The following is a 25,647-nucleotide window of genomic DNA, read 5'->3' as shown; positions in this document are numbered from 1 at the left end:
TGAAACTAGAATCCAATTCAACAAGGTAAAAACTCTATCACTTGGTGAAACGTAGTTGAACACTTTTCCAGTAAAAAAACAATTCACTTTTCCAATACAAACTTCACCCTTTGTGTTCGTAGAGGCTGTCCAGAGGCAAGGCGAACAAGGGATGTGCCTTGAGCCTCATCTTATTATATACCTTAAATTTTGAGTGTTGTTATTGATACTCCGAAAGTCTCACTGTTTTTCTAAGTGTATTTTTTTTTATATATAGAAAGTTTGGAGTGCAAAATAAAATTTATGGAGTGTCAATAACTGCAACCTAAAACTTTCATCATTCATTGTATTTTAGATTCGGAAGAAAGAAAAAAAAAATCTTTTATCCTTCTAAATTTAATCTGATGCATCTCAAATTTATATTCAAAAGGCCTCATTTCATTTTTGTCTTGTGCCTAAGATTTGTGTACTTGAGTCCTTAGAAGATTGATTTTCTGCTCTTCATCTCCTCGAGATGGCATAACTTTGAAAGCTTTCGTCCATCACTTTGGAGCCCGAACTGTCATTACAGTTTAGGGTATTTCTAAAGGTTATATCAAATACGACAACTAAGACTAAACGACATGGTTTTCTCTATGGAAGATGCTATAATTGACGTGACAGCTAAGTTATTTGACTTCCTATTTTCCCACAATCTCTTTTTATAACAAATAAAGATGGAATCCATTTTGTTATTTAATGTGTGAGGTCTCATAATTCACAAACTTTTAGATTTTTTTATTTATTTATTAAAGACGGTAATGGTGGAGCCCAATATATAATAAAATAATAATTTAACACATCTCTTAGGATGGAAGAAATTTTGTGAGAGGTGTATAATAAAAAATTTTAAATGAAGATAACAATTCTCATTTTATTTCATGAGATGAATTGATTAGTTAAGGAATGTCAAGGTCCATAGCACACACATCCTTAACTTTTTGTAGTCGTTAAATGTGTATGTGAAGCTTACTAAGCATAATTATAACGACAAAATTAACATGTGCGAGAGCTCAAGTGATCCTGACATTTTTCTCCACTTAATTTTTGCTTTCATATTTTACAAAGATTCATAGAGGTGATGTAATTTATGTAATATGTAATAAGAGCGGAATAGGGGGTAAATTCCTTCCCTTAGAACCATACTTGAGAGTTTATGACCTCATACGGCTCTGTGGTCAAATTCTTTTGATGTCCTATTTTTTAATTACCCTATCTAATTGAATGAGATTTCTCAAACGTATATCGGATATTTTTTTTTTCAAGTTAACCCCATCAATCAATCCGAACTCTCGAAATTTGATCCAACGGCTAAAAACAAGGGACTTCTTTAAAAGTTATAATGACTTTAATCGTTTGATCAAATTTCATGGGTTCGGATTGATTGATGGTTTGGATTTGGTGGAAGGGATCCGGAGATGATCCCTTTTCCACGTGGGGACAGTGGGTGGATGGAGTACAATTATTATTCTTTTATTTTATTTAGGAACTTAAAGATTATTTCACAAAAAAAATAACTTGTCATTTATATTAGGAAGTTTTCATAAAAAAGGCTTGGGTTAAGTTTAATTTAATAAAAAAATCATGCTATAACTTCATTTAATGAAAAAAAAACTTGATGCACTTGAATGCGCGCGTCCATCACAAACACTATTTATGAAACAATACTACACTGTTTATGAAACTTAACAGTATTATGCTATTTATGAAACCGCGGTACTATACTATTTATGGAAATAAACAATACTACACTATTTATTGTCCAGATTCATAAATGGTGCTTCTTGGTTCACTTTTGTAAATAGTGCTTAGTTATTAGGTCATGTTTTATAAATAGTGTATAGTAATTGATACAGTTTCATAAATAGTGTCTCATTCTTGATCCAGTTTCATAAATAATGCCTAGTTCTTGATCCATTTTCATATATAATGAGTAGTCCTTGGTTATATTTCATAAATAGTGTCTAGTTGTTGGTCTAGTTTCATAAATAATGTCTCTTTTTTTATCCAGTGTTTTATATTGAACTCTTTCAATTTTTTATATTTTCTAATCAAACAAAGAACCAATTAGAACTCGAGGAAATTGAAAATTCATATGGTTCACAACTCAAAGTTTTTTTTTTGGAGTTCCCTATGTTATGTTAATGAAGTCCACAAGTTGTATCTAAGAATGCTTTTTTATTTTCTTCCCAAAAAACCCCTTTCTCCTGCAAGTTTTATTTATTTATTTATTTTTATGAATTCCCTTTCTCCTGCCATCCATCACTCCACATAAATATTTTTTTAAAAAGGTTGCGGCATACCCTTTAAATGGATAAAAAACTCCATAGAAGCAAATACATCGACTGGGAAAAAGCACCAGCACACCAAACCAAACAAAATCTAGGAAAAACGCTGTGCAATTGCACGCGCGTGGTTAGGTTTTTTTTAAATAAGTTTTAACGAAAAGTCCACGGTACTGTTCATTTTAACGAAAAATCATATTTTTACATTAAAAGGTCAAACCTGATACTATTCACTTTACCTTTTATTTTGTCTTTATCATTAAAACTCAAAGTTTTCAAACCCCTTTCATTAGTTTTTTTTTTTTAATCTTTATCATTAAATAAAGTTATAGAATGATTTTTTTGTTAAAATTCAAAGTTTTCAAATTATTTTCATTAGTTTTTCTTTTATATGGAAGTTCTATTAAAAGGTGGGTGAGGAAGACCTAGTTTGGTACTGAGGTGATTCTGAAAAAAGCTGGTATCAAAAAAAGCTAGGAGCTGTTTTTGTGTTTGGTAAACATTCAGCTTCAGCTTTTTTTCACAGTTTTGGGTGAAAAAAAAAAACCAAAAACAAGAAGTTGCAAAACCAAGCTTTGAAAAACTGGCTTTTTTTCACATCTGTTTTACATAAAAGTTTACCAAACACTATAATACTGTTTTTTTTTTTCAAAAGCACTTTTACAAAAAAAGTTTACCAAACACTCTGCTGCTTTATTTCGCAGCTGCTTATTCTCACAGCACAGCAGAAACATCTTTTTTGCAAAGCACAGCAATACCAAACCAGCCAGAAGAGTGTTAAGAATAGTTCTCACCACACATGGCCACTTAGTAATTGGAATAAAATTGTAAATTTGAGTTTAGCGAAGTTAATTAGAATAATGTACTTTTTCATCTATTGTGTTTAAATTTGAATTATTTCGCATAATTTAGATTAACAAAAAAAAAATGAATAAATTAATTAGGAAAAACAAATAATTTTGTTTTTAAATACAAGTGATATCCCTACTTTAAACTACGTTAGCAATAAGTTTGAATCCAAAATAAAATGGGCGATAGAGTAAGATCCAACTACCCACCCGAGTAATCCAATACGTAACATATATAAATTTAGCCAACGTAAGCACATTAATCAGGAAGAAGTAAGGAATGATTCTTCCTTTTCTTTTTCCTCCTTTTGGTAAAGGAAAAGAACCTCCAACTACATTCTTGAACTCCAAGGACTTTTTCCAATGAGAGAACAAAGCATCTACCAACTCCATCATAAGAAACAAAGCATATAAAACATCTCTCTATTCGCCCTTCCTATAGGGCAGCCTTGATACAAATATGATTAGAAATAATGCCTTGACAATTAACAGTCTTAAAGTGGTTTATTGTGTTCACTTTAGTCTCAATTTTGCCCTATCATCATTTTTTGGTTTAATTATTTCTTCGGTTTGTTCACAGTGTAATATACTCATCTATTTGTTCTATTTTTTCACCCACCTATTAGTGTAATTATTCATGACAAATGCATATTAAGTGAACGGAAAAATAGAATAGGCAAGTATTGATGATAGCACTCACTAACAATCTAAAACATTACGTAAAGAGTGTTAAGGAGTTAATGAGTTAATATACGTTATCAAAGAATTGGAGATGTAAGGAGATTAAAAGAGAGCTAAAACAGACTATATTTGTGTTTAATCTCAATTTTCCCAAATTGTTTTCATGTTTTTAGTACCAAAAATAGAAGAGAAGCAACTAGCTTGTGCTGATAAACCTCATTTCGGCCTATCTAATCGGTGTTCGAACCGTCGCAACTTACTTCTTTGGTTGTTTCCATTGTTTAGATTTTGTTTGGTGCTGACCACGGATTTTAGTGTCGTATTCAATTTGAATTCTGAGAGATTTAAATTCTTTTAATGGATCTAAGGATATTCAATTAGGATTTTAAGTGAATTCAATCTGTATTCAACTAAAATTTTAAGATAGTTTATTTAAATTCTCATAGATCGGGTCTATTCAATTATGATTATAAAGAAGTTTATAATGTTTTAGGTATATTCAATTAGGAATTTATTTAAAATTTTTAAAAATTTGAGGAATTTGAGAGAATTGAAAAGATTTTTTAGTCTATTATAGGCATTCACAATCTCAACTCTTCCTCTAAGATTTCGAGATAATCGAATCAAAATTTTACATGAAATATCTACAAATCAATTAAACTTCATCAAAATTCCTAAATTTATAAATTTAATAAAACCTTCAAAATCTCAATTAAATACACCAACATTTATGAAATCAAGTACTAAATTTCAACCAAATATAATGCAACTTGTACCCGACATTATATAATTAAGGGTGATGAGAAGACCGGGTCTGACATTCAGGACAACCGTGTCCTTGTTTATCGGCGGAATTGTGTCCAAAATTTGTTTATGCACTATTGCATTTTACAACTGTTTTGCTTATTATATTTTTGAGTAAATTACAATGTACCACATCAAGTTTGAGGTCTATTATAACATCATACAACATTTTCAAAACATTTCACTTTCATACCTCAAGTACTATTTTATTTCAATATAATACATCCGTTATAGTTTCCATCCATTGTTCAGTTAAGAGTTAACGTGGCTGTCACATTTGTGTCATGTGGCAATTTTTTTTTTATATACATTTAAAAATAATTAATTAAAGAAAAGAAAAAAAAAATCCTAGAAACCCATCCCCGTAACCCTCCCTCACCCCTCTCCTTCACTCTCTTCACCTCCCCCAACCGATCCTTTCCCCTTCCCCGCAACCCAAACACACCCCCCCCCCCATCCCACCTCCCCCGCAACCCCCCACCCCACCCCACCTAGATTACCCAGATTTGTTCTAAAACAGATTACCCAGCTTTCCCATCAATTTTCCCTCGTTTTCTCGACAACCAAATAGTAAATAACTCCAAAAATTCAATGGATTCCAACCCCAATTTTCCAGAATCCGAACCCAAGAACAAAAATGTAGAAAATTCAAATTTTTGCAGAAGATTAAAACTTAAAAAATATGGACCCAATGCCAAACAACTCCTAGTCAATTACCCCACCCACCCTTTCTCCACCTTCTCCTCCACATCAAACTTCGTCTTCTCCTCCATGACGGTAAGGCCTCACCGGCTCCTGGCGCAATGGCCACTGTGGCTGTTGAAGCGAGGGCAACAGCGGAGACGTCAAGCTTGTCCTGGAGATAGTCGATGAGGATGCGAGCTTCCTCAAGGGTGAGGTTGGAGATGTCGGTGCCGAGCTTCTTGATCTTTTCTAGGGCTTCGACGGCGGTGAGGGGGCGGATGTGGGTGGTGTAGTGGGTGAGGGTAGGGGTTTGGGGGTTGAAGGGGAATTGGAGAGTGGGTTTAGTGGAGTGGGAGGGAAAGGAGGAGGTGATGCGTGTGGCGGGGCGGTGAAGAGGGAGGAGTGGGAGAGAGAAGGGAGGGGAGGTGAAGAAAGTGGAGGAGAAGTGGGTTGGGGAAGATGGGTTTGAGGGTTTTTTCATTTTTATTTTTTTTTAACTTTTCTTTAATTAATTATTTTTAAATTCATAATTTTTTTTTTTGCCACGTGGAACAAATGTCGTGACATCCCACATTGCCTAGGGGAGTGATCCATAAATGTATATTCTCATTCCTACCTAGCAATAGGCCTTTTGGGAGCTCACTGGCTTCGGGTTCCGTAGGAACTCCGAAGTTAAGCGAGAAGGGGATAATTTGGTATCAGAGCCTAACCCTGGTCGTGGTGTGCCGACGAGGACGTCGGGCCCCTAAGGGGGGAGTGGATTGTGACATCCCACATCGCCCAGGGGAGTGATCCATAAATGTATATTTTCATCCCTACCTAGCACGAGGCCTTTTGGGAGCTCACTGGTTTCGGGTTCCGTAGGAACTCCGAAGTTAAGCGAGAAAGGGGCTTGAGCAATCCCATGATGGGTGACCCACTGGGAAGTCGCTCGTGAGTTCCCAAAAACAAAACCGTGAGGGAATGGTAAGCTCAAAGCAGACAATATCGTGCTACAGTGGTGGAGCGGGCCCGGGAAGTGATCTGCCCCAGGCGGGGATGTGACAAATGTGGCAGCCACATCAGCTCTTAATGGAACAATAGATGAGAAATGTAACGGATGTATTATATTAAAATAAAATAGTACTCGAGGTATGAAAGTAAAATATTTTGAAGATGTTGTATAAGGTTGTAATAGACCTCAAACCTAAGGTAGTATAGTGTAATTTACCTTATATTTTTTTCACTACATTTTTTTTATCAAACAGTATGTTTTGTTAGATTAGACACCGATGAATTTTGAACTCACGTTATCATGTAAGAACTCAATACATTTCTACCACTGCAGTAAAGATTACTCACAAACTTTTTCACTAGATTACTAATTTCAAAAATGGAAAGAGATCTTCTCCGAATCTTTCCCACGAAAGCCCCTGGATCAAGTGATATGGCCCTTTGAAATTTAATCCAACAGCCCACTTATTTTGATCCCTTAAAAATTATAATAATTTTTTATCGTTGAATCAAATTTTAAAAACCCGGATCACTTGATCCAAGGCCTTTGGTGGGAGAGATCCGGAGAGATCACTTTCCTTAAAAAATTACCCATAATTGCAATTTCCCATACATGTATTTTTTTTTTAAGAATCAAAATTTGGACACGTATTCAACCAGAATTGGGTGTAAGCAAAAGCTGTTGTTGAATTTGCAGCAGCCAAATCCAGTTTTTTTTTAAAATCCCTTTTAGCTGCTTTGATTTGGGAAATAAATTAATATTATAGGAAGCTTTTGTTTGGTAATTTCTAAATAGTTTGGTGTAGTGGATTTTGCAAAATAATATAAAGAAAAAGTATTAATACAAAGAAATGCACCAAATAAATATAAAGAAAGCATATCACATGATTGATCTTTTGGGATCTGTCAATCTAAGAAGTCCAAAATCAACTTTTTTTTTTTTAAGTTTAAAGTTCAAAATCATTGCCAGAATCTAAACCATCGAGATTGAAACTTGATTTGATTTTTTAATTATGAGCGAGATTTTGCACTGATTTACTTTAAAAAGATGAGAGATGTCAAGTACTTTTTTTTATTTTTTATCAAATGATAATTTTTGTTATATTTAGATATAAAATTAATCACTAAAGAGTTAAATATTTCAATACGAAATGATACTTTAAACACATATTTTGTGAATTAAAGAGAAAGAAATTAGTCACCAGATCGATTCACCGCTTGCTAAACATCGATTAATGTGGCAATAAGGTGAGGTGTGAGCATGTAATATTACTTCTTTTTTACCCTTTTTCTTTTTGTAAATTGGAATTGTTTTCATATTTGTATGAGTAGGTGAGACTGAAATTGAACAAGACAAACTTGTTCAGGGAAAGATTAAAATTCAAGAAAAGCAGTGAAATCAGGTACCTCAGAATCTCAGATCTAAACACAACACAACCAGGCAGCAACCAGCTTGATACTAACACTGCAACCACACCACACACCCACCAGTCTCTCCCTCTCTCTCTCTCTACCCTCCCTCTCTCTCTTCCCCTTCCATTGATAATACTTCTCCATTTTTGACTATTGTCTTCTTGGTTGAACACGTTAGCTCTGATTTCTCTGCCATATTCCCCACATGCCCTCAGACCTTCCTCCACCCTTGTTGCATAAAACTTCCCTTTTTCTCCTTTTCCACTTATATATCAGGATAGCAGTTTACTACAGAAAGATCTGGGTGTTCATATCTAGGGTCTGAGGATCATAATCTCATCTGGGTACCAATAATTTCAGGATTTTGTTGAAATTTAGCCAAAAGGGTGTCCAAAAATTCTTCAAATCTGCCCAAATTTTGGGGCTTTTTATGATCTTGAGGTTCTCTGCAAAGAAGAAGAAAATGGTAGTGGCAGGAAATGGTCTGTTCTACCCAATTCTCGGATTCGTGTCCTGTGTGGCCTTCATCTACATGTCTTTCGGTAACTTGGGTTCTAATGTTGGCGACGAAAAGAAGTTGAGTTTTGTGGGGAGGAATGGGACTCAGTTCATGTTGGATGGCAAGGCATTTTACATTAATGGGTGGAATTCTTACTGGTTGATGGATCAAAGTGTGGATGAGTATAGAAAGCCGAGGGTCCGGAAAATTCTGCAAGCCGGTGCGAAAATGGGCCTTACCGTCTGCCGGACTTGGGCGTTTAACGACGGCGAGTACAATGCCCTCCAGATTTCCCCTGGTCACTTCAATGAGGAAGTTTTCAAGGTATTATTCATAATCCATGTACTTTCCATTTATTTTGTTTTATATTGCAAATGTTGATAGCTGTTATGTGGGAAACCTTTGCCTTAGGAGTTCATTGAACATAAATTTCGAAACTTTGTTTAATGCGATCGAGTTCTGACCTTTCTCTGTGTACTTGTTTGGGTGCTTCAATTTGGGGTTTACCTAAGTGGTGATCATGTTTTGCCATATCTATACATGAATGTATTATCAGTGAAGGTTTGCAACTGAAGTAGTAAAATTACAGTTCCATATAACTAAGACGGTAAATGATCATTTTTTGCCCAAACTAAATGCAGGTCAGGTCCGGTGATTCCTTATTAAGAGATTATCTTGCTTTCTGAAAGTGGGAATAACATAACAAGAGGGTTGGGACAAAGTTTTATATGTTTTGATACTGATTAATGCGTTCATGAATGTAGCACAATTGGAAGATCATCAAGTCATGTTTAGGGGTTTCTTAACAATAGAGACATAACACGAAATGTTTTGGACAATAATGTAGTAAAATTTACGTATGCTTTCTGCCATATTTTTTCAACTTCTCGGCTTGCACCTAATGAATAATATAGTGGAATTCTCTACATGTTCTATTATTGCTGTTCATAATACGTTTTTAAGCCAGGCTAATTGAAAGTGTCCACGCTATGTGGCATGTACCTATGAATACCATTTATTTTTTACCATTATTTTTGTTATCTTTAGAAGTACCATTTGTTAATGATCTTTCTCCATATTTTTGTTCTTTGTTATAACAATTTAATTTGGTGACAGGCTTTGGATCATGTCATTGTAGAAGCTAGACAACAGGGAATCAGGCTGCTCCTTTGCTTAGTTAATAACTTGCAAGCATATGGCGGGAAGACTCAGTATGTAAAGTGGGCTTGGGAAGAAGGTGTTGGTTTGAGCGCTTCCAATGATTCCTTTTTTTTCGATCCATCCATTCGCAATTATTTCAAGAACTACGTCAAGGTAATTTTGTTTGTTGCTTTACTTCGCAGGAACAAAATGTTGCACTGCTCTTTGATGATACTTTGATAGCTCAGAGCATCTCCAATGAGCTCCCTAAATGAGCTCCTAACTAGAATTTAGGGAGGATTTCAAAAAAATCAACTCCAATTATGCTCCCTATCCACCTCCTAAGATAGGGATTCATCTAGGAGTTCCTAAATATAGGGAGGGAGAAAGGAGCTCGTAGTGGCTCTCTATAATTAATGCTAATTGTTTTAAATAAATAATTAATTCCTATTGGCTAATTATTGACTCTTAGTCATTTTAAGTTATAACTCTCTAAACCAGGGAGTAAGGTTGGAGTACACTTTTTTAGAGAGCTCCTAAAATAACATTTTGGCAGTTTTAGCACGATTGGAGATGCTCTCATAATCTTAGATTTTCTTGTTGATGAGTAGAAAACTATTAATAGTATGCTATTGTTACATTTATTATATTTTGAAATGAAGAAACAAAATATGGTATGAGGTTAAACTTTGGGAGTCCCAATATTTCATAGGATACTTTAGTTCGCCCAGAAGTATTTATGTTGCCATGAAGGCAGGGGATGGGGACAAAGTTTTGCTGCCAAGATGACATACTAAACACTACTAGGTTTACTTGCTGAACATTTGGTCACACATAATGTAACGTAAGCTTTTTGCTACTAGGCATAACAAGTAAGGCTGCAAAACCTCTGAATATCATGATCAATTGGAAAGATTGTACTAAATCTCTAATTGGATCTCATACAGAGTCATTTGGTTAGAAGGACTTGAAATATCTTTCATTCGTTGACCTTTCTAACTTTCTTATCCTTCCCTTTCCCCTGTTCCTACTAAGATACAAATGGAAGGATCTATCTGAGTGCCATATTTTTTCACTCATGATCACATGACGTTGAGGAAAATTATGAATTTTAAGGCACCGGACCATTAACAGGATTGTGGCATTTAAGATTTATGAGATACAGTTGATGTCTCTGGATTTTGGTAGCCATTTGTAAATATAACATTATGGAGGGCATGTTTAACTATTGTGGATTCTAAAGTGTTTGATTGTTATGAGTTAAATGATTTTGTACCTTGCTGGTATCCTGAATAGGCCATTACTTCTCCTTCAGTGATTTGTTTCTCTGAAATAACAGAAACCCCAAGAATCTTTGTTTTAATCAATTTTGGTGCTGTGATGATTTATAAGTTTATAACCGATTCTAATTCATTTCCTTTTTTCCTCCAGACTATCCTAACAAGGAAGAATACTCTCAATGGAATTGAGTATAGAAATGATCCTACCATTTTCGCGTGGGAATTAATAAATGAACCTCGTTGCATAACTGATGCTTCAGGCGACACTCTCCAAGTATGTTTTCAACTATTGAGACTGCCTTCTTACAATTATGAATAAATAAGAATAAATGTACTAATTCAAACTGCCACGAGATCTTTTCATTTGCTTATATGCATTTTATATATCCTTGTACGAGAAGTAAATTAAATTAAATTTTTTGTGGAACCAAATTAGGTATGTGTAAAATTTGATGTTTTGTGGGCAAAATAACACACTTTTTTTCTTTCTAATTTTACTTGTCTTTGTTGCTGATCCAGAGGGATATGATAGGTCGCCTGCATTGGTGAATGGTGTCCAGTCCAGTTTAGTAGGAATTACTTGGTGTCCATCCTTTAACTTGCTTGTGATTTCTTTGTGATTTGCGCTTTTAGGAAAATAATAGGAATTAGTAGAGATTAGAGAACTACTGCTACCAATTTTTCTTTCTCTTACTTTGGGCAAAGAGCTTCGTATTCTAATAATTCAACGGTTCTTAATTATTATATTTTCCTTCCAAGTTAAGGGGTTGTTATCTTTAATATTTCTGTGGGTGAGGTGGGGTTGGGGGGTCTCTGTAACCTCTCCTATTAGAACATGAATTAATTGTCTGTTATACTGTTGCAGGATTGGATTGAAGAAATGTCAGCTTTTGTGAAAGCAATTGACAAGAACCACCTGCTGACCGTGGGCCTCGAAGGATTTTATGGTCCTAAAAGCCCTAAAAGGTTGACTGCAAATCCAGAAATGTGGGCATCCAGACTTGGATCAGATTTTATTCGCAACTCCAAGATCCCAAATATTGATTTCGCCTCTGTTCATATCTACCCTGACCATTGGTAAGCATTTGCATGTTGATTTACATTAAATGAAATTTCTCAAGTCGATATGAGGGAAATCAGATCTTACCAACAACTTATTAGAAATCTTATATATATTTGCATGGACGGTCCTTCTCTACATAATCAGATATGCATCTTACATAATTGATTACGATGGAGAGGCATGCCACATATCCCTAACTTGGGTCTTATCAGATCAGCTCACCTGAGCAAATAATCCAAGCTAACCCTTGGATCTAAGTCCACCTTTTTTAAAATTCAAATCTTGAAAAAGGACCTTTATTGAAATAAGTGCCATTCTCTAAATCTTTAACTTAGATATGAACGGGTGAGATGTACAGTGATACAACTCATCATTCATATTTTGAAACGGTTTAAAAGAACAAACCTCTGAGGCTCTGTTTGGTGGGCTGGTAGGGATAGGTTATGACCAATTAAAATGGAATTGAGTCCAGTCCTTTGTTTATTGTGTCAAAATGTGAGATGAACATGACTGGACATGTTGGAATCCACAACAGTGCGGGATATCTAACCTATCCTTATACATGGGTAAACAAGTCCTTTCTTACAAGTCCAATTCTATCCCTAAGGCCCAAATGGACCCTAAGAGAATAATTATAAGCGTAGGAACATGTTCATTTTCTCCGTACTTTCAACTCAAATCATTGACCGTGTGGATTCATGATTGAATGTGTGGTCAAAGTTAACATGATATCTCAAACTATTTGGCAAGAATATATTATGTAGTCCATTTTAGATTTTATTCAGTATTTAGTCATCTCATGTGCTCTATTTCATTTGTTTCATTCTAGAATGTAATTAGGTCTTTGCTATCCTTTAGTTCAGTGCTCCCAACCTCATGTCTGTAGTAAATTAATTTTGTGAAAGGATGTTTGCCCCTGTACATTCCTTACGGTACATCTAACCAGTACTCACTTCATCCTCACTTTTTGGGTAGGTTCCATGATGAAGAATTTCACGAGAACCTCAAATTTGTCTCCAAGTGGATGCGTTCTCACATTGAAGACGGGGACAATGAACTGAATAAACCTGTCATGTTCACCGAATACGGATTGTCAAACCAGAACAAGGACTTTGAACCATCTCAGCGTGAGAGGTTTTACAAAACTATTTTAGACGTGATATACAAGTCTGCCAAGAAAAACTGGTCTGGAGCAGGTGCTTTAGCCTGGCAGTTTCTCGTTGAAGGAATGGACGAGTATAATGATGAATTTGGGATTGTTCCGTGGGAAAGACCGTCTGAGTATAAGATGATAGTAGAACAATCATGCAGGTTGGCCAGACTCAAAGGACCAACTCAACAACAGCGAAATTTGAAAGACTTGTGTTCGCCAAGAAAGTGAAATGCTTATTATTTGTCTGCAGAAAAATTCAATTCCTTGGGAGGTTTGGGGTTATATATTTACGATTTGACGGTGCTTAAAGGAGAGACGCAGGTTCGACTGTGTACTGTATCCTTCCCACAGCATATGGAAGATGTAATTTCATCTTGAATGAAATGGAAGTTATAGAAAATGTTATAATTGTGATGTTATCGAAAGCTTTTCGTGATGAAAGAGTACAGATTAACAGCCAAAAGAAGTCTTTCGAACTATTGATTAGGTTGCTTTGCTTGTTAGAAATGGTTTCCGCGGTCCCGAAACTGTGTTTTAAAGCACTGGATAGGTCTGATACCTCTCTATGAAAACTCTACTTCTCTTGTAATGATATCTACAGACTACCGCGGTCTTGATTTTTATACAACCGCTTTCGTTCTGGTGCGATTTCATCTTCTGAACTTCAATTGATGCAGTTATACAGCATTTTGCTATGCAATCGCACGAAAACGACTTGTCACCGTAAATTATTTTCCCATGCTCCTATCTCACTCCTATTTGACTTGTGCATATACACATGAAACATTAACAGGGGAATGAAGTTCTTTCATTCTCAAATGTTAAAGTCGACCGGTTACACAAAAATTTGGCATAAAACACCAAGCTCCAGCAAAATTTAACATCCCCGGTGCTTGACGCTGTCAGAAATTAAGAACATCCGCTCAGGCACACGACACATATGAATATTTGATACAATCCAGTCTTATTATGAAATTGCTGGCTTAGAACTTCAATCGAGTGCGAAGAAATTAAACGATCTTCTTAATGTATGTCGTCGGACGCATAACCCCAATTTAATGAAATGAATGGTAAAAAATGGCTAAGCACAATTTCTGTCCTGCAATTAAACACCAATAAATAAATATGTACTTTTCTTTCATACATCTGAAAATGCAAAGCAAATATGTCCCAATGCCATTTACATTACCAGAGACCTGACTGTTCTCCTTTCCCATGCTGGTTTTGCCCTTCACATTCTTGTCCTTAACTCAGTTTATTTACCTCCTCTGCCACATTCAACACAGTCTCAGCAGCCTCATCGTCCACCGATCTCCGACTACAAGTCCTTTCCGATCCGCCACTCAAACCCTTTGAAGGGCTCGTGCTGTTAACTCTCCCAGCCTCCATAGTCACCTTATCAAACTCTTCCGCCAGCTTCTTCACAAGCCTCCTCTCCTCCACAACCTCCGCCTCGTGTTCTTCCTCATCGCTTTCATTGATCAGATCCAAGAACCTCCGGCGTTTTGTCGCAATCGGAGCCGGAGGGGGCGAATCAGAGGAAGCCCTCTTGCCAGAGGCGCTTGAAGCTGAGGCCGCCCATGGACCAGTAGGGCTCATTGGCCCACGAGAGTAGGGGGTCGAGGACGTCGGCAGGTGGGTCGACCCGGTGGTCGTTGAACTTGACATCGGTGTAGATGCGGGGGCGGGGGAGGGTGTTTCCGAAGAACTTGGCGGGGCTGAGCTTCATCACCATGGCTGCTGAATGAATGGGCTGAAGTGTTGGCTTGGGAATTTTCACAAACAGGTGGGGGGCAATATAATTAATGGATTTGCAGGTTTCAGATTTGATAAGGCGGTTATAAAGAAGGTGGTGTGGCGGGATTTTTTGGGCGGCATAATTTTCGCGCTAAAATTTTTGGAGTTTTTTTTTTTTTTGGTTGTTGGAATGTTTTGGAAGGGAGGCAGATTTAATCCATCATTTGAGCAAAATGCACGGTTACTTTTCACTTTCTCATTTGTGGATTCAACAATCTTTTTCTGCATCTAAAAGGAAAGAGATCCTTTCCGATTTCTTCCATCAAGTCACCGATCAAGTAATTCAGACCTTCTAAATTTCATTTAACGGTTAAAAGTTATCACAACTTTTAAGAAATTAAAATAAGTGGGTCATTTGATGAAATTTGAAATATTCGAATCACTTGATTCGATAGTCATTAGGAAAGAGATTCAGAGATCATCTCTTCCTTTCTAAATTCAATTTTTTTCCCTTTGATTATGATCAAAATAAAATTAGATATTCAATCAATATATTAATTGGGATTAATCTCAGTTTATTATTTTGAAATTTGTTGATTTTGAAACAATTGGTATAGAAAGGTTTTTTAATCCTAAAGTGGTATCTGAAGTCATAATTTTGAGACACTTTCGTATATCTGTTAAGACTGCTATTAAATCAATCGTTAATGAATGACGTAGCACTTACGTGAACAATGACTATGTACTACATGTCATTATAGGCACATTTGGATATTAAAAAATAAATAAATAAAGTTAATAAAAAATTAAAATTAAAATTTTCTGGGCCGTCTCCTACCTCCCCTGACCCCCCTCCCTCCCTTCTCTCCTCTGCACCCACTCTTCCCGCACACCAACCCTCGATTCTCTCTCCGAAAACCCTCAATTCCCTCTCCCATTTTTGCTTTCTTTCATTCTTCTTCTTCTACTTCTATTTTGTCCTTTTTTCTTGCTTTTTTCAAACCCTACCCCATGCTGCTGAAGCGGCATTTCCTGCACAAACATCTTCGGCTTCCCTGACCCTGGCGTCGTCAGAGTCGCCTTATCCGGGCCGCTACCGCCGTTGATCTGCAACCCCCTGCGCCTCCAGAACCTCGATCTCTCCAACAACTCCCTTTCTGGTCCGCTCCAGAAAGACTACTTGCAGATGTGTGACCGATTAACGGCGAAGTTCCGGCGGACCTCGTAACCCTCGCCCTCACCCCTCGCTCCTCGCTATCAACAGCCCATCTTCTTCTTGCTGCCATCGACGATGATGGTGGGCTAAGATCGAATTAGCCAACGTCAGAGTGATCTAAGGGAATTAAAATGCGGGGAGGGAATTGAGAAATGTCCTAGCCCTAGAAAGTGGATTGGATTGAAATTGAGGTAATTGAAAAGTGGGGAGGGAATTGAGGGTTTGGGAGAGAGAATTGAGGGTGGGTATGCGGGTAGTGTGGGTGCATATTGGTGGGTGCATATTGATATTTTAATTTTTTAATATTCGGACTCATATTAATACGTGATGTCTAGTCATTGTTCACGTGAACGCTACACCACCAGTTAGCGGTTGATTTAATAGTAATCTTAATGGGTGTATGAAAGTGTCTCAAAATTATGATTTTAGGTACCACTCTGAAATAAAAAGAACTTCACAGAAATTCAGGTGTATTTATTTTGGATTTTAAAGTAGTTTACAAAACTCTATGTGTATTCAATTAGTATTTAAATCCAAGTATATTCATTATTTTGAAGTAGTTCAAGAAAAATTACACTTAAAATATACTTTTAATACTTAATTATATTGAGACAACACTTTTTAAACATTTCAAGAAGAGACAAAAGTTAATACATGTGAAAAATGACATAATTACCTTTTTTTTCTCTAGAGTGCAAGTTACAAAATTACCCTTTATAGTGGAAAAGTTTTTTTCACACTTATATCTCTTCAACCGTTGCTCATTTCTCTCTCTCTTCAAAAAATATTGGTTTCATTTAATTATTCAATTTAATGAATGAACTTGTAGATCTACAACCTCTACCCAGTTCCCATCTAGTTTTAATTATTTGTTAGACGGGTATAATTCCCTTCTTTTTTCCCTTTTCAAGTTCCATGTGCCTTGAAATTGGATTGAAGGATGTTCTTGCTGATTTATAGTGTATGATATTTAAATATATGATATTCAAATCAAACACGATTTATTATAGATAACCTTCCATTGACCAATTTAAGATGAGTTTCAAATCAAATAAATTCTGAATTAGAAGACCTGGCCTTTGCCTTGCTTCCCTCACCCAAAATTTTACTATTTTGTTTCAACCTCTGTTAACGAAAAAAATTTCTATCCAAAATTTGAATTTGTAAAATGAAAAAAATTAATATAAGAACTGGATTTTGCAAATGAAAATTTATTGAACACACTTACGACTTAATAAACCAAAAGATGAGTTAGTGAACTTTTGTAAACATTGTCATTTATTGAAGATGGGTTGAACTCATTATGAGAAAATGGTCGAAGATGGTACTAATTCTGCAAAAAAAAACCGAGGACGAGTTGAATTGATTCTACAAAAACGGTCGATGACGGGTTGAACTGATTCTGCAAAAATTGTTGATGATGAGATGAACTGATTCTGTAAACATGGTCGAGGATAGGCTGAACTAATTCAACAAAAATGGTCAATGACGTGTTAAACTAATTCTGGAAAAATGGTCGAGGACGGGTTAAACTAAATCAGCAAAAATGGTCGATTATAGGTTGAATTGATTTTGTAAAAATGATCGAGGATGGGTTGAACTGATTTTACAAAAATGGTCAAGGATAGGTTGAACTACAAGAGGACGAGTTGAACAGATTCTGCAAAAATGGTCAATGACGGGTTGAACTGATTCTGCAAAAACAGTCGAAAAGGGGTTGAACTGATTCTGCAAAAATGGTCGACGACGGGTTGAATTGATTCTGCAAAAATGGTCGATGAAAGATTGAACTGATTCTACAAAAATGGTCGAGGATGGGTTAAATTGATTCTAGTAATAAAGGATACAAACAGATTCTGCATATAGTTTCAAAACTGATTTTGCAGAAATAGTCGAGGATGGGTTGAGCTTATGACACATTAATTTTGTTGGAGTTGTGAAGGTTGAATTCTATTAACAGCCCTAAAGCCTTAGGGATATGACTGATATTTTAAAACATTGTTTCCATGTTTTTAGGCTGGGATTTAGTTGTTTTTATGTTTTTGTCTCTCATTGACATGCTTAAAAACTAATGGAGTTCCTTGAAATATAATAAAAGTTTTTGTCTATATAAATAAAGCTCTCTTCATAAAACTCTATACGTATTCTGTGACATCCCACATCGCCCAGGGGAGTGATCCTTATATGTATATTCTCATCTCTACCTAGCACGAGGCCTTTTGGGAGCTCACTAGCTTCGGGTTCCATAGGAACTCCGAAGTTAAGCGAGTAACGCGCAAGAGCATTCCCAGGATGGGTGACCCATCGGGAAGTTCTCGTATGAGTTCCCAAAAACAAAACCGTAAGGGCGTGGTCGGGGCCCAAAGTGGACAATATCGTGCTACGGTGGTGGAGCGGGCCCGGGAAGTGGTCCCGCCCGGGCTGGGATGTGACATATTCAATTAAAATTTAATTTTAAAGTAGTTTAAAAGATTAAGGATTCTAATAAATTTGGAGAAATTTTATAGTATTTTATAAATTCCATAAATTTATAACTATTTCAAAATCCTTTAAACTACTAATTTAATACATCCCCTTAAGTTAACACAAATAATAAATATATTATTTATCTCGATCACAAAACAAAAATACACTATCCATCTCTACTATTATAACGTCAAGCGTCACGAAACATGCTTTGACAAAAATAACTAAACACAAATGCTCTTGAATAAAAAAAATGGCAATCGATAAGAAAGAAAGGATAATAATTCCTGAGGGCATTTATGTAAAACCAAAATAAAAATAATCAAATTAAAAACGAATGTGTAAAAATAAAATTGTAAATAATTAAAGAAAAAAAATGGTGTTGCACGCCACAAAGTCGTGGACTCCCGAGGAAGATGATCCACGTTAATTCCCTCATATGTCTGAAACACGAGGCGGTACAAAATATGTCATAATATAAATGGAGACAAGTCTATTTTAAGTGTCTCTCCACTTGTATCATAATACAAGTGGAGACAAGTTTTTCTTTTCAAGTTTTTCTCAGACAAAATCCAATATCATGCTCCGTGGATACATAATATTCCCAAGATCCCATTTCAATCTGTGTTTTCCCATCTTGTTCCACCGCCACATCAGGTTGTGAATTGTCATCCTGATAGCTAGTCCAGGTGTTTGATGAAATGCCCAGCTCAGAATTTTCATGTGAAGAGAGAAGACATGATGGTATCTTGGGTGCTCTATCAAGATTTTCCTTATGGGCAGCTTCCTGGGGGATCTTATTTCCATTGACATATGTAATTGCGTGTTGACGGTCATTTTCATTGGCAAGATCAGGATCTGCAGATTTTGGTATGGTTCTCTGCTTCTTCCTTCCATAATGTCTCACTGAACTTGCACTGGATTTGGGTATAGTTCTTAGAGTCTAGTTGCTTCAAGATTGATATGTTTGATGGTTCTACTCAATCTCTTTATTGGGTTTGATGGTTCTGCAAATCTTGATATGTTTGGTGAAATGGGTATGAGTTCTTGGATTCTTGTGTTCATTGTCGAATTACTCAGGTAGTTTTGTAGTATCTAATTCTTGTCTCTCTACTTCACTGATTTTCTGCAATTCTGTTAAGGATTTGTGCAGTATATTCCTTATCATAGCGTATAATTTCATAAAGTCTGGTTATATGTGTCTCAAAAGATGAAGTTAGAAGAAGTTGTTAATGGTAAATCTCACGAAGGGTATTTCCATGTTATGAATAGGTAGTGTTGTGAATCGGTAAAATCCACAAAGGGTGATCCCTATAGACATTAGTGTAGTGTAGTGTAGTATTGGCAGAAAGCCATTAGAAATGGGCATGAAGCCATTAGAAGTTGAAATTTGTTGGCACGAAGCTGTTAGAAGTTGAAATTTGTTGGCACGAAGCCGTTAGTAATTACTTTTGATTGTGGGCACGAAGCCAATGTTAAATGAGATTGTTGACGGTAAATCCCACGAATGGTAAACCCGTAAGAAATTGTTATAACCGGTCTGAGGGTGTGTTACAACTTTATAAGAGGCTGTTTTTCAATTGAAGCTCCTGTAAGAAGTAGAGGAATATTGGATTTTTTGGATGGGAAGATTGTATCTGCAAAAGGTGCAAATTTCTATTTGGTTTGCAAGGAAGATCCTATTAGAAGGCAGCGGAAAGTTGTCACGATTGAAGTATGAAGAAAGATCAACAACTTCAAATTATCATACACGGCTCCAAATTGCAAGTGACAAAGCAATGAAGAATTATTTGCCCGGATCAAGTTGAATGAGTTGATGAAATTGGAGATGGGTTGATAGCATTTGGGCAAAGAAGATACTCATTTTTCCATTTTACACACCCATGAGAATGATGGAAAAGTTGTTTGCTTCTAACTTTCAATCCTTAAACGCAAATGTCTGATTGAAGTATTTTGAGAACTGTTTTCAGTTTTTTCCAGATTGAAAGAAGGTTATTAAAGGGTAGCTGAATGAAAGGGTTTTTTTTTTATTTTTTATTTTTTTATTTTTTTATTTTTTTTTATCACATTGTTCTTGACATGGAATGAATCTAAGGTGGATGAAGTGGGATTGCAAGGTTGTAGATGATTCAACTATGTGTTCTGTTTTCTGGTTTTCATAGCAGTGCTTGCAGATGTTCTTCCAATCTCAAACTGGGTTTCCCAAGTTAAGATTGATGGGGAGTATTAAGGGTATAAGTCAACAATACAGTTAGAAATACAGTTAGTAAGTTGGTTAATATTTGGTTAGAGTAGTTAAGCTTTTTCTTATAAAAACAATTGTGTAACCTTCATTCTATCAATTAATACAAAAACATATTTTCTCTCTCTAAAACTCTATGTGTTCATCTTTCTTCTCTTCATCTTTCTTCTTGATTTTCCCTTCAATTCCCAAACATTGCAATGTAGTTAACAAGAGCTACCCTAGTAATTTTTTTGGAGTCATGCTAGCTTAGGCACAAGGTGCAAGTCCATATTGCAACAGCAGTTAGGGGTGGGTTCAAAAAACCGAAAATCGAAAACCGAATCGGACCGAGGCCGAAAAAAAACGAACCGAAAAAAAAATCGAATCAAAACTATCGAACCGAATTTGACCAGTTCGATTTCGATTTCTGAGGTTCGAAAACTGAACCGAACCGATATATATATATATATATATATATTTTTTTTTTTAATATTTAGAAATAGTTTAGTCATACAATCATAACAAAACAGAACCTATTGCCAAGTTGGTTTCAGTAAAACTTTTCAAGTTGGAGCGCATGGGTTCGAACCCTCATGCCTCCAGGATTTCGGAGAATTTTTTTTATTTTTTATGAGAAATCAACAAAACCATTTAACCCTAGCCACTAGTTGTAGTAGCCACACCTTTTCAAATTTTCATTCCTTTATCCCTTTCCTCTGTACTCTGGACAACTAGACCCTCTCCTTCCCACTCTTAGCTCCGCCGCTCTTCGTCTTCTTCCTTCCCACTCCCAGCGACCTACGACCCATCTCATATCTCGTCGATTTGCAAGTGTCGCCGACTCACCGTCTCACTCTCAATCTCTCACCTCTATGACCCGCGACTTCCTCTCGCATTTTCGAGTCTCCACCCACGACTTCCTTCCTTTGCAAGGTAATTTCTCTCATGTTCTATAGATTTTGTTAAAAATTTCATGGGTTTTGCAGATTTTATTTTCAATTTCATAGGTTCTGCGATTTGTTTTGGGTATGCTATTTCTGAACACTATTAGTTGAAGCTAATTTTGGGGTTCTGAAGTAGGTAAGTAGAGAAAATTTCAATATTTAAGTCCATTTGTTGAATTTGCATGCTAAATTGGAGTTGGGAACTTTGCTTACTTGTTACCCAGTTGAATTTTTGAGATACTTTTGTAGTTTCTTCGTTTTAATTTGCAAACAATTTGATCATGTTTGACTTATCATTTTGTTTTTGGGGTAATCTATCAAGCTGATAATATTTTTACCCCATCAATTCGAAAAGTTTTTGATAGATCCTTTGGTATTGGTGCAGAAATCTGTAGTTATATCAGTCAATTCGATCGTCGGTAATTCTGGTAGATGCTTGATTTTAGTGCTGCTGGTGCTGGATACTTAGTCCCTTGATAATATTCTTCAGTGCATGTATCTAAATTTGTCGGTACACGTTTTCGTATATTTTTTATTTATAAATTTTTGAGTGTACTAAAGAGATCAAATGTATTATTTACCTCTTCAAGTTTGATAGTTTTGATATATATGTGTATATATTCTGATGCTTTTCTGGCTTTCCTTAGTTAAAATGAAGATTAATTATTGATGCTTTCCAATTTCTGTATGTGCTGAGTCACATTATGTTGATTGCTCTGTTGAGTCAACAAATAGAGCAACACTGTGGAACTTAGCTTAAGTCAGCTATAATTTTTTTTTAAATCCTAATGAAACATACAGAGCACGACAATGAAATGAAACATACAGAGCACGACAATGAAATATACGGAGCAACATGATTCGGATTCAGGACTACCTTTATTTTCATTGTGTTAGAATGCTTATGTTATAATTGTGTTGGAGATGTTAAAATTTTAGATTTCAATTTTGTTTTCATTTTTCCCACAAAAAAAAAAAAAAAAAAAAAAAAACCGAATCGAAAAAAATTGAACCTAACCGAACTGAACCAAAATTTCGGTTCGGTTTCGGTTTTGGCAAAAAACCGAACCCCAGCCCTAACAGCAGTCCAGTAGCCCAAACAACATTCCTTATAGCCGACACCCAAGACGGCCCAACGTGTAAGCTTAGCACGATCTAGAAGACTAGAATCTCATAAGCCTCCCACGCGCGAGTGTAGTTCACCCTAGCGCTTAACCATGTAGGCTCATCCAAACCGTCCATTTCATGTGGGCCAAATGCCCAATAGCCAAGCTTTCGCAAATCGACCCACTTCACCAACTTGGATCAACACTGGGCGCCCGACCTGGAACCAATCTAACCGACTTGGTCCTAAAACTGGTTCAGCCAAACCATATGAATATCTCCATACTATATATGATTCAAGCCAGATAAGCCGGTCTACTTGACAAACCATAAATCAAATCAGTAATGATTTCGACCCCTAATATGTGGAAACCCGGGTTTCTTTTGCTAGAAGAAGCACAAAAGTGCAGTTCATTCCTTGGATTGTTGTTAGCAAAAGTCCATACAACAACACATGTTTACTGCGATAAATTATCGATTTTTGTGTTTAGCGAAACTTTATCATGTTTTGCTGCTAGCTACGTAACCTATATGATCCATGACCCTAAAAGTGCAGCACATCCTTTAGACTACTGCCCATTAATTTTCACACAATTGCATAGTCTATTGTGACCAGTTAGAGATTTTCATGAACACATTGGTCCTATAATGTTATGCTACTAGCTACGCAACCTATGAAATTTGTGACATATAATGCAGTGCATTCCTTAAGAAGTTGCCCATGAATTTCCTTACAACTGCACATTTTTTATGTGACTAGTCAACTATTTTTGGGTCTCATAGATCTTTATCAAGTTATGTTAGAGGCTACGCAACTCAAAGGATCGATGACCCCCAAATTAAAATAGCAGTCAAGTTTTTCGGCAACTTATGAGAAACTTCGTCATGTCACATGCCTTAGCCATATGAAACATGCATCGGCCTTATGAAGTACAAGTTCTCATAAGCTCAAAGTAACCTCACCTCAGTTGCACAAACAAGTTCTCAAATGTATATACAGATCTTTATCATGATGCGTTACGGGTTACACAGCTCAAAGGATCAGTGACCTCTTATTACAAATGTAGTACGTTTTTTTGGTAGCTTTTAACAAACTTCCTTGTGTCACACACTTCACTTATGAAGTATAAGATCTCATAAGCTCAAAATACACTGTTCAAAAACCTTGCCTTAGTCGCATAAACAGATTCACATATTAGACGACTTTCGTTCAACCAATAAAGTCAATGACCAGCTTGGCAGTGCTAGCATCACATGGTCATGGGCAACGGCACACAATGAATTCAACAACTTAACACCCTAGAAAGCTAAAACTCGCAACATTGACACACATGTTAAGAGCGCCTAATTTTATCAAAGCCGCACAAGTAGTTCACACTTTTATGGCTAAAGTTTTGCATGACACTTCAAGCTAGCAAAGTTTCAAGCACATTCAAGTCAACTGAATAACAAAGATGGAGTAAGCCGAATAAAGCAGTTTATTAAACTTCTAGCAATTGATAAATTGGCATGAAAGCCACCAAAATCTAATACAAGTTAAATAAAAACATACACTAATTAAAAGCTTGGATGACTCCTTAGCAGCCACTTCGCACATAACAACCTCTTCGCACTTAGTAGCTTGCACTTGCACCATTTCATCTTCAGCAGATCCAATCTCATCAATTTCACCCTCAACTGCTCTATCTATAGTAGGTGAGAAATCAAACTCGAGCAGTTTCCTCCTTCTTGGCTGACAACACAAATGCGACAACAATAGAATAAGCAAGCTTTGATGTCTCTTTAGCAGCTAAATCCACTTTCTGAAGTGACAAAATTTCCTTCCCACTTCTCATAATGGTGAACCTTTCAGAAGGCAATTTAGATTTAGCCACAAATAAATGTTTCATTTTATCTCTGAACCTGGGCTCTGGGGGTAACACATAGCTCTTGGTTGAATGATCTTATCAACCAAGACTTTAGCTTCTTTCAGAGTGACAGAAATCACAGGTTCAATAGTTTCCTTTTTATCCTTTGAGGGAGATAACTTGATAACAAGCTTTCCAGAAGCAGGAGAACTCCCATAAGCAATGGAGGAAATTTAGAATTTCTTCTCAATTGAAGGTTCAAGAAGCAGGCCAACCTACCAACTAGGCCCCACGCCTCTCTCACGGCTTCAGCTCACGTTTCTCTTGTGATTCCTAGTTACGCTAGTCATCTGTTCTGCGACTCCTAGCCGCGCTAACTTCCATTATGTGGTTCCCAACCAGGCCAACTTTTGCTTTGCAGCTTCCAGCAGCACTGACTCCTGCTTTGAGGCTTATCCGAACCAATTCAGCTAAACGACTTCTAGCTGCGTTAACTCCAACTCTACAGCTTCCATCAACAACCCAAAGCCCCACGCGTTCAGCTTAAGCAGCTGTAGTAGTAACCCACTTAGCAAGCCCAACTTGTGATGACGCCAACAAATCCTCCAAATAGGCCCCGCAACCCACTTACATACGCATCCCCTCAATGCCTCACCCCTGCATCGCGCTAGACCTAATCCTCTATCACCTGCCAGTTAGCGCAAGGTCCAATGACCTAACTAGCGCAGAAATGTTTTTGCACCATACACATTTGCGAATATCTCGGCCTTCTGATTTCAAATTAAAGATTGTATCAGTTGTCTCTAAGTTTAATCGATTCAAGTGTTTCACCATTTATATGATCAGAAATCGAAATATTGTGGAGTTACCGACAAGGCATTTAGTGCCAAATTTGGAAAAGATGACTAGCATGTGAATTCAACTAAATAGAGGCCCACCCAAACAACTAGGTGAAGATTGTCTTTCGTTTTCAATATTGTTGGGGTTTGTGATGTTTTGGATTTATTGTGTGATTTTATAATCACTTTGGGTTTAGTATTGAAGTATATAACTACAATTTACCAATATTGACTTCTTTTTTTATATAGTTCCACTAATACAGAAAGTGAACCAGATGTCAACAAACACCTACTGCAAACTATTAGCGGAAAAATCTCAAAAGCTATTATCTGCTTCCTGCCTCTTTTTTTTTATTTTTTATTTTTTTTAATTAATTAATTAATTTTTAATCTACGGTCTAAGTTCCTT

The 25,647-nt window shown here is 36.3% G+C and overlaps 2 protein-coding genes and 1 pseudogene across 2 annotated transcripts; 1 reads left to right on the top strand and 2 right to left on the bottom strand.

The window, feature by feature from the left end:
- Nucleotides 1–5,345: 5,345 nt before the first annotated feature.
- LOC125469255 (50S ribosomal protein L12-1, chloroplastic-like) lies at nt 5,346–5,801 on the bottom strand. The gene has a single exon (XM_048566351.1). The coding sequence runs from the start codon at nt 5,799–5,801 to the stop codon at nt 5,346–5,348; it is 456 nt and encodes a 151-aa protein (XP_048422308.1).
- Nucleotides 5,802–7,669: 1,868 nt separating this feature from the next.
- Nucleotides 7,670–13,302, top strand: LOC103948539 (mannan endo-1,4-beta-mannosidase 2). The gene is made up of 5 exons (XM_009359587.3): nt 7,670–8,549; nt 9,342–9,539; nt 10,797–10,919; nt 11,511–11,722; nt 12,684–13,302. Exons 1-5 carry the CDS (start codon nt 8,157–8,159, stop codon nt 13,087–13,089), a joined length of 1,332 nt encoding a protein of 443 aa, XP_009357862.2. The 5' UTR covers nt 7,670–8,156; the 3' UTR covers nt 13,090–13,302.
- A 641-nt stretch (nt 13,303–13,943) lies between these two features.
- On the bottom strand, nt 13,944–14,886 carry LOC125469265 (annotated as a pseudogene).
- Between the last annotated feature and the right edge of the window lie 10,761 nt (nt 14,887–25,647).

Source organism: the organism of the source record quoted next, unplaced genomic scaffold (genome assembly GCF_019419815.1).
Source record: "Pyrus x bretschneideri cultivar Hongxiangsu unplaced genomic scaffold, Pyrus_bretschneideri_v1 Contig41, whole genome shotgun sequence".
Classification (NCBI taxonomy): domain Eukaryota; kingdom Viridiplantae; phylum Streptophyta; class Magnoliopsida; order Rosales; family Rosaceae; genus Pyrus; species Pyrus x bretschneideri.
Note: the sequence above shows the minus strand (reverse complement) of the source record. Positions and strands in the feature narration are given on the sequence as shown.

Bases quoted from the DNA above. Each gene is read 5' to 3' on its own strand.
- LOC125469255 (XM_048566351.1), bottom strand. From the start codon at position 5,801: ATGAAAAAACCCTCAAACCCATCTTCCCCAACCCACTTCTCCTCCACT.
- LOC103948539 (XM_009359587.3), top strand. From the start codon at position 8,157: ATGATCTTGAGGTTCTCTGCAAAGAAGAAGAAAATGGTAGTGGCAGGA. The intron at 8,550-9,341 runs GTATTATTCATA...ATTTGGTGACAG, and splicing joins TCAATGAGGAAGTTTTCAAG to GCTTTGGATCATGTCATTGT. The intron at 11,723-12,683 runs GTAAGCATTTGC...CTTTTTGGGTAG, and splicing joins CATATCTACCCTGACCATTG to GTTCCATGATGAAGAATTTC.